The 15,239-nt window shown below is 39.1% G+C and overlaps 1 protein-coding gene across 1 annotated transcript in view; it reads left to right on the top strand.

Moving 5' to 3' along the window:
• prkd3 (protein kinase D3) overlaps nucleotides 1-15,239 on the top strand; it is a 46,954-nt gene that overhangs the window by 11,462 nt on the left and 20,253 nt on the right. The window contains exon 4 of the mRNA XM_014991076.2: nucleotides 11,653-11,791. Coding sequence (XP_014846562.1) covers nucleotides 11,653-11,791 — 139 coding nt within the window. The remainder of the gene's footprint in view (nucleotides 1-11,652; nucleotides 11,792-15,239) is intronic.

Here is a 15,239-nt window from a genome sequence, read left to right as displayed (position 1 = left end):
TGTAGTTTGCCTGAATATTCTTCACCGCACTTGACTTGCCAGTTGCGAGTTTTTAATCTTGCACCACTCCAATCTCTGCTAATGCTATCTGAAATGGCTTTGATTATTATTGTATTGAAGTGGTGGAGTGCAGCGTAACGGTGCACCCATTTAATATGCGGGACTCCCAGCCATTTTGTTTCTGTGAGGCCCTGCACGTGTTATTTGGGATTGCTTCCCATCAGCGCTGATGAATTTGTAACCGTGGATTACCACGGTTCAGTGAAAGAGGATTTCTCGTTTCCCTTATTAATTTACTTATTAACAATCGACTTTGACTTGCTTCCGTCTAGGGAGCTTCAAGCATGACAAATGCTGACTAGAAACAGTCAAACTAACATTGCTGGCACAAAGCTTACCCTCTTCATATTAATGCATCCCTTTTCTGTGTAGCCAAGTTAATCTTTGCTCACTAGAGGAGCTCTTAGGAGCAGAAGATTACACATTTTTTAGGAGATCTGCCAAAATGTATTTCCGGTGACCAGCAGTGAAGTTCACGTAACTTCTATTGTTGCCTTCCAGTCATTTCATCGAGGCAATATTGATCTCTGTAGCATTTAGCAGGTTTCAGAATGTCTTATTCTGTGTTGTTTTCTCAGCACTGTTTGCCTTTCCTGTCTCTCAGAGCAGAGAGTGATCTGTCAAACTGATAGGAAGGTGGCAGAGGAAGTGAAATTATATGTTGATGCAGCAAGAAGGTCTTTGAGCGTCAGAGAGTAAAGGGCGTGCAAAACTTTTAACTAGTAGCATTATTTCTAATGTATTAAAATGGAACATTAGAAATTGTACTGCTGCTGAACTTTAGTTTGAATTTCAAACGAAAAGAAAGCTACTCAGCAGGGCTCCTTCTGTCACTGTGTCTCTTTATTCAGCTACATTGGCTGGTTAGCTGCCCTCAGAGCCGCTCCCTGTTTCCATATTCCCTCCGCTGCTGCTCTCCAATCGGCTGTGGTCGGCGGAGCAGCACAGCCTGTTCGAGTCTGTGTGAAATGGCTTTTCTGCACGCTGCCCCTGCCATTACTCTTGTCCCTGCATATAAACATTTAGAGAAATTGCCTGTTGGGGCTTGTGTTTTAAAAGGAGGTGACAGCTTAAATGTTGAAATGTGGCTTTTCTGCTTGTTTTTGAGTTGGCACCAACTGCGTTAAGCGAAATTAAGTCCACAAAAGAACCTGGAAATCAAGGAGCTTGTTTTTAATGGCTTTCTGAAACAGACCTCGCAATGATTCTTGATGTTTTTTTGTTTTTTTTGTTGAGCAACAGATGTCTGCTCCTACATCCTGCTATTACCACACACCTTCTGACCTCCATCAGAACAAGAGAAAGTGCAGACGCCATCAATCTTAGCAGAAATTGCCCCCAGGTTCATCTGTTCATTTGCTCCATGTGGAGCTGGTGGCTTTTTCCTGGACCAGATAGGGAACATGGAGTTAGTAGTTAAGTACACTGCCTTGTAATACTATCCATATACTTTACACTTTTTCAGATTTTGCCACATTACTTTAAAGCATCTGATTGACTAACACAAAATAGTGCCTAACTGTGAGGATAATTATGGTTTTCATTAGAAAAATAAACAAAAAAATCTGTTACCAGTGGGATGCGTTTTTATGATGACATTAAATAACACCCAAAGTAGCCAAATGGCTTCAGAAGCCACTATTATGATAAGTGACATTCATTTGTGTGAAATTTAATCACATCATAAATCTAGCTATTTTGTAGCTGTGAAGCATAAGAGGTTTGTTATAGAATATCAGTGAAAACACAGCACCATGAAGACCAACGATCACTGCAGACAGGTCAGGGATTAGTTTGTGACTGTTTGGAAGAAAACTTCAAGAACTTCGAGATGCAATTTACCACAAGTGGCACAAGAAAATTCAGAAGAAGGAGCTCTGGTAATTGGCGTTTGCTGTTGTGGAAGAAAACTTACTTAGTCTCTATAGTGAAAGATAGCGGTGTTGGTATCATGATGTGGGGATGCTTTTGTCCTGCAGGTCAGAGCTGATTTGGAAGATGGATGGAGCTAAATAATGCACAGTCTTGGAAGAAAACTTGTTGGAAAACACTTGAAATTGGGAAGAGATTCACGATGGCTCTAAAGAGACAGACAAGAGCTACTGTTGCTACATGTTAGTGACCCTGTCAAAACCCAAACCTAACCCTCTTCAGGATCTGTTGGCAGGAGTTGAAAACTGCTAACCAGGAACTCTTGATCCAATCTGATATGTTTGCATTTTTTGAGAACCATGTTTGGTTTTCCTACTTCTTTACTTTGGCTGTACACCACTTTGGGTTGTTCTGTCTCATAGATTTCAAATAAGATGCCTTGTAGCTCCCGACATTTGTAGCTGTAATTTGGTATGAAAACTTTTGCAAGGCACCATATATGTTTAAGACAGAGGTTCAGGGGTTGGATCGTTTGCAGCCATAACTCATCAGCTGTGTGCAGGGGCCTGGCCAAGCTTGTCTTAGATCATGCTGCTGTCTTCCTGTGAGGGCCTTAGATCCTGTGACTCAGCCTTCCTCTGGTCTGCCTGGACACTGCTCATGCCTGTAAAAAGCCATGCACACACTCATGCATACACAGACACATGAAACCTCACACCTATAGATATATAGGTCACTGAAGAGATGCGAGGATGTTTCTGTTACTTATGTAAATGTTTTGCAGTGTTAGACTAAAAGCCACCTGGTTGGATTAGCGATACAGTGGTTTGTAACTAAACAATGACCTCACCTCCATTATCTCCTCAGCACTTCCGTGGCTTTTGTACTTTAGGCCAATTCAGGTCAGGAGGAGTAATGTTTCTCCAGATCAAAATAATAAAAACATGTCAGAATAACTGTAGGATTTTCTTCAGACTGCTCTTGGCTTTGGCTGGAAACCATCTGCTTTTGTGATTGATGCAAATAAGGTAAGCGGTATAGCTTTCTTATCGTCTCATGCCGATTGAACGGCATCTAAGATGACAGGTGTCTCCTCTCCTGTTATACTGTGGTCTGGCCAAGGTTCTGCAGTTAATCGCGGTGGTTAGAGGAGCGATTCCACCACGTCTGCACCGGTAAAAAAAAAAAAAGAAAAAAAAAAAAGATGACTTACAAAAGCAGCACAAAAACTAGTAGAGTTTATAGCATATAATATCTTGCCACTTTTTTAACTTCAGGCATTTTGTAGCTGTGCAAAGCCTAACTAAAGTGATCAAACATCTCTGGGACTTGCAGACTGATAACCTTACAGCGAAGCCTGTAGCATGTTGTTGCTGCAAAGAGCAACAGTTGAATTACTGTTAGGATTTTGACCTTGTTTTGCTTGTGTCACACTGTAGCACCACATACGTGTGGAGCACAGCGTTATTTCATGCTTAGCTGGGACTTCGGGGGTTTAGAAGCATCAAGTGTCATTCAAAATGTTGCGCTGCTACATTCTGTAACGACATTGAGCTCATACTGTAAGAACTATGAATGAACAGCGAGGCATATTCCCCCACATGGAAGAAAACACGTTAATCAGCCCTAAGAGTGAGAAAGTAACTGTTTCTGTTACCACTAAGCCACCGCATGAGTTTCCTTTCTGCTGCATGTGGCTCATTGAGTTAAAACTTTTCCTTTTGCAGAGGAAAGTCGGCTATGTAATGAGGAACATATACAGTGACTTTGTTTCAGTGCACGATGGGATGGATTCGCAGGATTCTGGAGGTGTAGAAAGATGAAGTATGTGACAGCCACGCATACCCTCCCCCCATTTCTTGTGCCTCCAGCTGTAGGGTGTTTTTCTTGGCCTGCATGTAAAAACACAGAAGCAAACAGTTTTATGTTATGTACGGCACTCTCTAAATACTGCTGTAGTTTCATTGTAATGTGGAGAGCCAGAATATCAGTGAAAAAGAATAAATAAAATTACTTAAATAAAAGGGTTTTAAAATCATTTCTATTATGTCCTTGTGTGATTGAGTGAAATAGGCACCACTTAGAATCTGCTGACTTAATAGGATGTAAGAGATTATTTGTAGCCAATCACCAAGTTTTCCAAACATCTCAGGAGGGATTTTGAGCCATTCCTTTTTACAGAAGCTCTCTAAATCCTTCAGTGCTCTTGTTTTCTGCTTGACAATGTACAGGTTTTCTGTTGGACTGAGGTCTGAAAACTGATTTGGCCACTCCATGACCTTAATCTACTTCTTCTTTGGTCACTCATTGTTGTGTAGTGAAACCTTTGTTTTTTTATTTTTTATTTTTTAATGCTGGACGTCTCATTCTTTACCCCACTTTGGTGTTAACCTAGATTTCCATGTAAATGACCCTGTTCATTAGTCTATCAAAGCACTGAAATGGCCCTGGGGCTGTAGCAGAGCCGATTTGTACTGATTGGAAATCTTGACTGGGGAACTGAAACCTATATATGGCTTCTGTAGCTAGGGGATGGTTGACCTCGGTAGTTTACGCTGTAGCATGTTCCTGATGGTTGTCTGGTTATGTGGTCTTATTGCTTTCAGATCACTAACAAGTTCTCTAAGTCATCACTAGCTGTGGAAACTTCCCATTGGACACCAGACAGCTTGGATTGTTTCTGGTTAAGGAGTTTAATATATTGAATGTGACAGCTTGAGTCCTTATGTTGTGGTTGTGGTGATTCTTGAAGCATCAACTGCAGACCATCCCTTTTGAATCTAACCCAATTCTTTAATGGGATTACTTCACAGTCCTCTCAAGGCTGCAGTTATCTGTGTTGGTTGTGCACTTTTTTTGCCACATTTTTTACTTCCAGTCAACTTTCCATTAGCCACACTTATCAAAACGAACCAAAACTATTAATGAATTAGCATGAAAAAAAATATGTTAAGATGTATTGTACCTGTATTTTATAACATAAATGTTACTATTTTAGTTTTGTATGTAGTGTTAGGAATGTATTTGAGCTTCTTTCCCATTTAACTCCTTTTCATCATCATGAATTAGCAACATTCATAAAAATTTGAGGAATATTTAGCATTAGCATGATGCAGTTTTACATCTGTGCAGTAGTACCATTTTTGCATTGATGCAGTTCCATAATCAAAACTATAATTGTATTTGAAAATTAGATAATGTGTATATTTGTTCCTGAAGATAGAACTGTATAGTCACTCTAACCTTTTTATATTGAAACAATTCATAGATGACGAAAAAGTTACTAAAGCAATTTAATTTAGTAACACCATTTCTGAAAAGAATTCATTTTTTTAATGCTACTTGAAAATTCCTGTGCAAATTTTAACATTTGCATTTGATATGCACAGGAATTGCATAATTTACCCTCAACACTGGTGAGCATATGCAACTAGATTTTCCAGTGCCGTATTTTGGCAAAGTATGAAGTATCGAAGCGTATTTTCCTCTTTTGTGGGTGGTAAGTTACACCTCAATTTACCGTTTTGATTTAAAAAAAAAAACCTTTCCTTTCTAAGAAACCTTTACTGTGGTTTATTCCTTTATTGTAAGACTTGTATACTAAATATGAAACATCTTAAAGCATTCCGGGGCAAAAATCCTGCTATTAGTTGCCTCTGAGACCAGAAGCTCGGTTTAACGTACAACAAACTAAAGAAAGTTATCTTCTGTCTTTTGATGAAGTTTCTCCAGGGTATGTGATCCACTTTCTTTCACAATTAAATAATTGCAAACTTATAAGTCAATAGTGTTATTTATCTGTTGAATAAAAGCACATTTGATCACACAGAGACCCTGTGACAGCCTGTATCTTGCCACCTCAAGCAAAATAAACAAGCGCCTTCCACCTCCTGACTGGTGTCGAATATTTCACAAGAGCCAGGCACCTTGATTAAAAAAAAAAAAAACACTCCAGCTTTTTGGAGGTTGAATGTTATTGTTTTGTCATTGCATTTCTTCAGTAACCTAGATGTACATGCTCATACCCAATCGGAGGAGCAGTTGTTCTCTTAATATCTCCCTAAAGCCATAGCTTCGGTTCCCAATAAAATCTTAAGAAATGCCAGCTACAAAGATGTTTTTTAAGTTTAGGTTTACATGAAGTGACGCATCATTACTGCCGCCTTAATGAAAGACTGCATTGCTTTAAATAATGACAGCTCACAGCATTTTCTAAACGAAATGTTGTGTAACTTTAACCTTTACACCGTGGGTGTCTGGCTGTGTCAGATTAGATATTTACAGTGTTAGAAGGAAGAATGGCCTAATGCAGTGAAAATAAACCACATGACAGTTGAATGCCAGAGGTAACGGGGCCTTCCTTCCCTTTGCCATTTTAGGAAAAAATTGCGCCTGTTTTGAAGAGTGTTTCTGAATGACTTCATTATAGGCAGCCAAATAACACTAATGATAAATAAGATTGTCGAGAAAAGTCAGAAGAGATAACCTTAAATGATTAGTTAACCAATCAAACTATTCATGGAGTAAAAAACAAAAACACACACACACAATCTCAAAGCTGAAACTTTATTCTTTAATTCCTCTTTTTAGTTTTATGTTTTTATAAATTTATCAAAACAAAACATTCTGGTTCCTGATATAATTTATGAAACTGTTATCTCATTTTTTTTTTTTTTTACTTTTACAGTGTGTTTACCAGTTGAACAAATTTTTGTCATCACATCTGCGTGGTCCTTTGCCAGGTTGTAAAGGTGTATATCAGCCTAAGATCCAGCAGCACACGCTTTCTTCACTGCGATCACACACTACTCTTTACACCATTTGACTTAAGAAATCCATTTTACTGTGCCTTGCAAAACCTTTTTACATTTCGCAGTATAACCACAAACATGAGTGCATTTTTTTGAGGTTTTCTAATAGATGAAGACAAAGTTGTAAATAGTTGTGAAGTGCTGCGACATGAAGCACGTGGTGTGGATTCAAATGCATGTGTGTTAAATATAAGCAAAACTGTTGTGCACCATCCTCAGCATGTCAGATTCTGCTGGTCAACATTTACAAAACAGTCGGACATCGGAGGATGATCTGAAGTCTCAGTTCTGTGTAAACTTTTGGACTGAACAGCTGTTGATCTGTCTATGCTTTGCACTAGGTCGCACTCTGTCTGCAATCCCATGTTGGCTCTTGCAGTTGACAGCAAATACAAGTAATACTTTCTTCCAAGGTATAATGTTGGAAGAACACCCCATTTCTTGGTGGGACCTTTCAACTGATCGCAAGGTGAAATAAACATGTGCAGTTTTTCAGGATGATTTGTAATCATCTTTAAAAACAATGTTCTAGAACATAAAACATTCACTAAACATCTCCACGGCCTTGTCCCTGAACTGATTGGTGTGTTCCTTGAGTTCACTGATGTTCTGAACTTCTGAAGCAAACCACAGAGGCCTTCACAGATCTACGGTATTTACACTAAAATTATTGTATTACATACAGGTAGATGCTGTTTATTACTTAGGGGACTTCAATAAATTGGTTGTTGTGGATTTAATTTAGGGGTAGCAGAGTAATAGGACCTTCCTGCAAATGCAAAATTTGAAGTTTGTGGTTGTAACTTAAAAAAAGGTGAAGGATTTCAAAAGGTGTGAGTAGTTTTGCAAAGCATGGCATATGAACCAATTATTTAATAATTGTACATGGGTGAATTCAGATGTAATTTTATTGTCTTTCATGGTTGAAACGGTTGAATAACATGTCAATCATGTTTCCTTGTCACCTTTACTCACTTCTTTTGTCGCTGTCCTTCACTTCTTTTAGTCACAACAGGATTTAGCACATCAATGGTGGATTAGTTCGTTTAACAAAACCATACAACTCTGCACTCGTCTTTCCAGCCTGACTTGAGGACCTCACACACAGCCCCCCTGTCTTTGGTGTGCGTGTGTGGTCGTGGGTGCTTGGCTGAATGAATCTTCGTTTGAAGATGATAAAAAGCTTTGCTAGCCTTCAGAGATCCATCCAGTCACATGTGTAGAGGCTGTTCTGTGAGATTTAACTTGTGTGAAGGCTGTAAAACGGCGGTAAGAGCTTTATTGTCGCAGACCAGAAAGAAAAAAATTGTGTCAAAGTCTGCTTTAGACATGCATTCACCCCACCTTTTTCTGATCAACAAACTGCTTTTAGCTAAAGTGAAATGGTTAAAATAGCGTCCTAAACCTGCCAATCTATTGTCCTTGTACTTCATGCTTCCTCTTGCTTTTGCGGGTGTGGAAAGTTGTGTCCTCTGCCCTGGTAGCACACTACATGCTTGCCTGCAGATGCTCCTGCTACAGAGCTCTGCACAGTGGAAAGTGCTGCTCGATATGCCAATAGGAGGGGGGTCAATCTGGAAAGACTCTAATTTTTAAGTGTGCATCTGAGAGCCAGCTTGTCCGGATGGAGGAGGAAAACCCCACAGCGAAACTGCAGCCAGCTCAGGAAGGATGCTCCCCATTTTTCTTCCACATACGGGGCGGTGACGGTTCATGCCACATGGTGTTAATCACCTGAAAGCGTGAGAGGGTTTAGGAAGTCGATGTGTCAGAATGAGGGGGTGAGCTGGAAACATTCCATTAAGCCGACACGTGCCTCTTGCAACACACAGTGTTGAGCCGAGCTGCATCTTTGTAGCTGTGAAAGTCATTCATTTAGTTTTAGCCACCATGAAGACTTACATTTGCTTTTACTACATTTCAGTGAAATTATGCAATCTTACAGTAGTGACCAAAAGTTTTTAGGATGGCAGAAGTCTTGTTTCTTGCACGCATTACTGCTTCAAATTCCATGGTGGTAAGTTGGATAAGCTATTAAAAAGATTGATCAGACTAGATGAAATGAACTGGAAAGTCAATGAAAGTTCATAAAAACTAACTTAATAAAGGAAAAACTCATCTGGACTGTTTAAATTCTGCCAGGCAATGACATAATTTCAGTGGAGAGTGTTAATAAGGCCTGGCAGCAGATCTCACTCTGTGATTTAATTATGAGTTGAATTGTTTTCAAATGGAGTGGTGCTTGGTTGGACCCAGGACTAAGCGGACCTTATGGCTGGCTTGGGAGTGCAGTGGAGTCCACTTGAGTTTGATCTGGACGAGGTAACTAAGGAGAAGCAAGTCGAGGGTTTTTCACTTTTAATTTTGTTTCTTTTTATTTGATCATTATTGATAAGCTACTTGGTTTTATTGTTGCACCATCCGTTTTAGAGTGATGAATTGAAGGCATTTAAAACAAAATAGTATTTGTGTACAGTCCTTTTAAAAAGCTACATAAACACACTTCCTAAGTACATTACTATATGTGGGGATTCACTGCTAATTGGGGTGTAAAGAGGTGAATAACAAAAATGACTGTTTTTTGGAGTTTTGTCTTTGTTTACAAGTCACCTGCAGTCTGTGTTTCTCCAGCGGTCAGACGACCTTGGTATTGGTCTTTCTTGGCACTTCCAAAGACCCCAGGTGTCTTTTGTGTCCTGTGCCCAGACACTGTCAACCTCTGCTGCTCCCAGGCCACGTGGATATTGTTCTGTCCTGCCCATTGTGCATGACCCAGGTTCAAGGGGAAACAGCTGGCGTATCCCTCAATACGAGCCATCTTGGCATCAACACTAGGCTGATGTCATGGTCCAAGCCCCCCCAGTTCCCAGTTTGTTACAAAACCATGAAAACTGGATTCAAAAATCTCAGTATTGTTGATCGACATCTTCCGTACAGTCAGGTGTGCAAAATGTGTTGTTCACAGGAGATGAGAAGAACTTCCTCCTGAAATTACTTTGATACTAAAAGAAAACTAATTTTACTGAAAATAAGTGCAAGGTACTGCTTTAAAATTAATCTAATTAGTAAATAGAGTTAATCTGGGTGAAATTTTGTCTCTTTGTAAATGTCACAAATGTTCTGAAGATTTATGAACAATCAGCATCATGAAGACCAAGGATGAAATCAGACAGCTCAGGGACAAAGTTGTGCTGAGATTTAAAGGTATTTTGCCTCTATATGACTGTAACAGACGTGGCAACACTAGCTGTTTAATGCAGCATAAAAGGTTTTAGAAGGAACAGAGGTGGTACGGTGGTCATTACATCATTAAGAAAGTTGCTTAGACATCAGCTTTAATAGTCAGCGTAGTGACCCACAGTAACTCTGGAGGAGCTGCATAGAGCCACGGCTCAGAGGAGAGGCTCTCTCAACAGGTTATGCATTCCACAAATCAGAACTTTAGAATGGTGGGGAGAAAGAATCCTTATGACTTTTATTCAATTACAGTCATAGGAAGTGCTGTTTCCCACAAGCTACTCAGAGAACACAACTAACATGTGGAGGAATCTGGCAATCGTGAGAATTGTACCATGAGACACGACTGCGGTAGCTTTATGCCTTAGATGTGCTTTTCTTCAGCAGTGACAGGGAAGCTGATGAGAGTGGATGTGACGATGGATGGAGCTTCAAACAGCGCAATCCTGGAAGAAAACTTGCTAAATGCTACAAAGACCAGGCACTAGAATAAAGGTTGACCTTCTAGAAAGGACATTGAACCTAAACACAAAACCGGAGTTGGACAATGGAGTAGTTCAGACCAGTGCATATTCTTGTGGTATATTGGCCTAGTCAAAGTTAAGGCCTAAGTTCAGTTAAGAATTTTGGAGAGAATTCCAATTCAGAGGAGCTTTCCATCCAATACATTTGAGCTTTTGCTGCCATAACTGCAGCAAAAGGCGATTATACAACAGATGAACGTTAACTTTAATGTTCATGCCACACTTTTCAAATTTGTTTTTGTAAAAAAAAAAAAAATACATAAAAACTAAATATAAAGCATAATTTCGTTTGCACTTTTTTCTTATGTGTCACTTAAAACTCAAATATAATAGACTAAAGTTTCTGGATATAACACTACAAAATGTGAAAAGATTTTACTGACAAGGATGCTTTTACATTGTGCTGTATATTCGTATATACAATAGGGATGCCAACATTACTCAGTAGGAGGTCATGACGTGCTGTAAAGGCAGGAAGTGACTCCCCATTTAGAGGAGTTGCACTTCCTGTGCTCTGACTCTTCGCTACAACACTCAGGATTTCTTCTTTGGTCTGTTTTGGTCCTGATCTTACGTCTTGTAGCAACTCCTTTTCACGATTACTTGATTTCATGTTAGCTTTGGTCAGAACACTAGCAGTAAAGATGTCTGCTAGTTGAAGGTTACAGCCTTATTGTCGCCTTGTTGATTTTTCTTTGGCAAATTAAGTTAAAGAACTGCACATTGAAAAATCAAATATCCAGCTTTTATGACCTGAGTTCTGTCCTGAAAATGGGATCCCTTTGAGTTACATTTCCTCATACCTTGTAGTGTAAATTCCTCTGAAATGAGGAAAGGAGGCCTGAGCAGGGGCACATTTCCTGAGTCATCAGGTTCAGAATACTCCGGTACCTCTACAAATGGTGATGTAAGACTCTGGAAATGGCATAATATGATTATTTTTCACAGTAGGGTAATTTTGAGAGTTTCACTGCAGCACGAGGTTGTGCGAAAAGAATCAGACAACCCAAACAGATCTGCATCATTTAAATTTTTTTGCAGAAAGTCTAACATTAAAAAGTTTTAATGCTACTTGCACATAAAAGTAAATGTTACGGATATGTTTCTCTTGGATCATTTACTGATCTTATGTCTGTGTATTTCCTCAGTTCCCAGAGTGTGGCTTCTTTGGCATGTATGACAAGATCCTGCTGTTCCGCCATGACTTAAATGATGAAAACATCCTGCAGAGGCTGACCTCAGTAGAAGACATCCATGAAGGGGACCTCATCGAGGTGGTGCTGTCTGGTATGTATGCATGGAAACGATTCATGAGGATGTGAAAATTTTGTTATATTCTCTTCTTATTAGCACCTCATCGTTTTTACACGTTACTATTCCTTGATAAAGTATTCATGGCCATTGAAGTGTTTCTTTTTTTTCCCCATTTTTTCACGTTACAACCACAAACTTGTTTTACTTAGGCAGTACATAATTATGAAGTGAAAGAAAAAGCATACTTTTTTTTTTGCACTTGAAAAATCTGAAATATGTACTGTATTGTTGTACCTCTACATAAAATGGAGTGCAAACAACTGGCTTTCAGAAGTCACCAAACTACTAGAGCCCACTTACATGCAATATAATGTTGTTATTAATGCATCTGCTATAGGAAAGCCTCAGAGGTTTGTTAGAGAACAATAATGAACAAAAAGCATCATGAAGACCAAGGATCATAGCAAAAACAGTGAACACTCTGTGGCACAATTTGAACTTTTCTATCTACGTAGTCTGAATGAGCTTCAGGTATTTTGTAAAGAATAATGGCTAAAGACTTAAAAGACTTGATTTCATTTACTGTTGTAAATTTAGAAAACTGTGTTATTTTCCTTCTCAGCTAAGCATGAAAGGTCAATAAAATACACTGAAGCTTGTGGGTGTGAAGTCAAAACATGTGGAAGGTGTGAATACTTGCACAGCTATTATCTTAGCTGCATTAGGTAAAGTTGAGGAAAGCCCAGAGGAAGGACGAACCTACAAATGTAAAGAGACGCAGAGTTGATGACATCAGTCAAAGCTTCAGTCTGACAGTTTGTGCTCCAGTTTATGTACATTTATAATACTTGAAAACTGGCAAAGTTTTGGTTCAGTCTATTCTTCTCCAAACAAACTTGACGTCATGCTTCTACAGACTTCCAATTCAGGAGGAGAGCCGACACAAAATTCACAGAGATGTTTAATCCAACCGTTTTAAAATCCAAACAGTTCCTGGAAATGAATAGACTTGAAGGAGCTTCAATTCTCTGCCATAAATGCTCACAGCCCTTCCAGAAAACACAATTTATTTTAAGGTCAACATCAAGAACTGAGTTCAACACTTTCCCATACTTATTAAAACTAGCTGCTTTTATAAAATAACTTAACATGAGCTATAAAAGCTTCCTGTAATCACTGTAGCCAATGCATGTGCGTCTGTCTTCCTGTGCTCACCTTTGTAGCTGCTTCATAGGTGTTAACCTTTTTTCTTTCTCATTTCCTGGAATGAATGAATCAACTTCCTTTGCGAGTGCCGAGACTTAAAAAAGTGCCTCAGAATATCCATTCTGCTTTAATCTGTTCTGCAGCTCCATCTGTCTCTGCTGGGAAGCACCTGATACCACCTGTGCTGCATATCCCACTGCCTCTCCTGGGCTGAGGGGTTTGTTTGCAGGGATTTAGGCAGCGGATGACTGTATAGGTTTAGAATCCCAGGATTCCTCAGGCATCAGGACTAAGGAATGTAGACTTAAGACTGGAGAACTTCCTCTTTTTCTTTCTCTATGTCTGTGTTTGTCTTTTTGTTTCAGTCTGTAGCTGACTGCCTGCTTTCATTCCCTCTTATCTAATCTACCCTCCTTAAACTCATCTGCAGGTGTAAACTCTGAAAGTTGAGCTCAGTGATTCCTGAGCTGCCTGATTAAAACTCCTGTGGAAGATCTGACTTTTGCTACTTCACCAAAATCATATTTTTTTTTCAAATATTTAATGCAGTTCGTGACACTGAAACGAAAAGAAAGCTCCGGGTTCCCAGGCCGTTCATTTGATATAGAAAAAATCTGAACCTTCTCTGCCCCACAATTTGTCTCCTGTCATCTTCCGTTCATTTTCCCTCTGCTGGTATGTTGTTGGAGTCTGCGGCTGTGGGAGAGGGACGATCTGAATATCTTCCTCTCTGCAGGAGAGAGGCAGAGGTTGCTTTTTCTTGGCCGGCAGCTCAAAGAGAAAAGCGCTTGTTTTTCCTGCAGTAAGTGATTGTAGTAGACCCTTGGAGTGTAAACAGGCTATGATGTGCAGGGCGGCCCCTGGACATAGCGGACACTGTGCAGAGCCCTCTTGGCCCTTGAGGTTTTGGCCTGGCTGTTTGTCCCTTTGTTCTGTTTTTTAGCTTCTTTTAAAGCTACCAGCTGAACTTTTCTGTTAAATCAAACCAATGCACTTTAGATATAATTTATCACCAACAGAATAACTATTCTTTTATGAGTTTTTCTATCTGTTTTGTTATTTTGTTAATTGTTATTTTGTTATTCCAAAAAAAAATAGCTCATGTAAGTGCTGCTCAAGATTACACGTTTATACTAGAACTGTACTTCTGCCGGAGAACCAAATTATTGTTACAGGAAATCTGTTTATTGGCCGTCATCTTTGGCCTAGAAGATCCATATGATTTTCTAGTGTGAGACAAGCACTTAACTTTTTGGAAGTTAATTTCTGGAAAAAAAAAAAAAGAAAAAAAAAACATAAAGTCAAAATATATTGTATATTGCCTATCTGTTCTTGTTTTTGTTGATGTTTTTTTATTATTATTTATGGAGTTTTACTTTTGTTTTGTGTGGTGTAACCTGTGCATGAGAACACAGCATGGTTTTCAGTTAAAGTTGTCCATGTTAAAACACAAAGAAGGAACTTGTGCAGAGATTTGCTATACCTTAAACCTTAAACCTAAATGCTACAGCCACAGTCTTCAATGTATTTCATTGTGATTTTATATTACCGACCAACAAGACGTACTGCATGTTTGTAAATTAGGCAGGAAATAGACAGTTTTCGAAAGTTTTTGCAAATAAAAATCTGAAGTGGTGTGCCTTTGTAATCAGCCCTGTAATCAACTCTGATAATCCTAATAAAATGCTATGCAACCAACTGCCTTCAAAGCCAACTAAGTACTGAATAGTTTCCACCTGGGTGTAGTTTGGTCTCTGTTGTTCTGTGAAGGCCTCAAAGGTTTGTTAGAAATCTTTAGTGAACAAACAGCATCATGGAGAGCAAGGAACGCAGGAGACAGATCAGGGAGAAGATCCTGAAAGCAGGTATTAGCATAAAAAAACCTATGCTTTTAGCTGAACTTTGAACATCTCACTTAGCAGTGTTCAATCCATTATGTGAAAAAAGGAAAAGTAAGGTGAAACTGATAGACTGGACAAGGAGAACATTAATCAGCAGCCATGTGACCTAAGGTAACTCTGGAGGAGCTGCAAAGATCTGCAGCTCAAATGGGAGAATCTCTCAAAACAACTATTTCTTGTGCGCTCCACATGTCTGATTTATATGAAAGATTAACAAGAACAAAGTTACTACTAAAAGTTGTTAAACTGGCCCAGTAAATGTTTGACCAAAGTTTATGGTTGAAAATTGATCTTTATGAATGCTTTCCACACAGTCTCATTAAGTTTGAGCTATTGTGCAAAGAATAAAGAACAAAAATAGTCTCTAGATTATT

The sequence above is a fragment of the Poecilia mexicana genome, unplaced genomic scaffold (assembly GCF_051168715.1).
Source record: "Poecilia mexicana isolate PSO_F unplaced genomic scaffold, ASM5116871v1 scaffold_22, whole genome shotgun sequence".
In the NCBI taxonomy this organism is placed as follows: Eukaryota; Metazoa; Chordata; class Actinopteri; order Cyprinodontiformes; family Poeciliidae; genus Poecilia; species Poecilia mexicana.
Note: the sequence above shows the minus strand (reverse complement) of the source record. Positions and strands in the feature narration are given on the sequence as shown.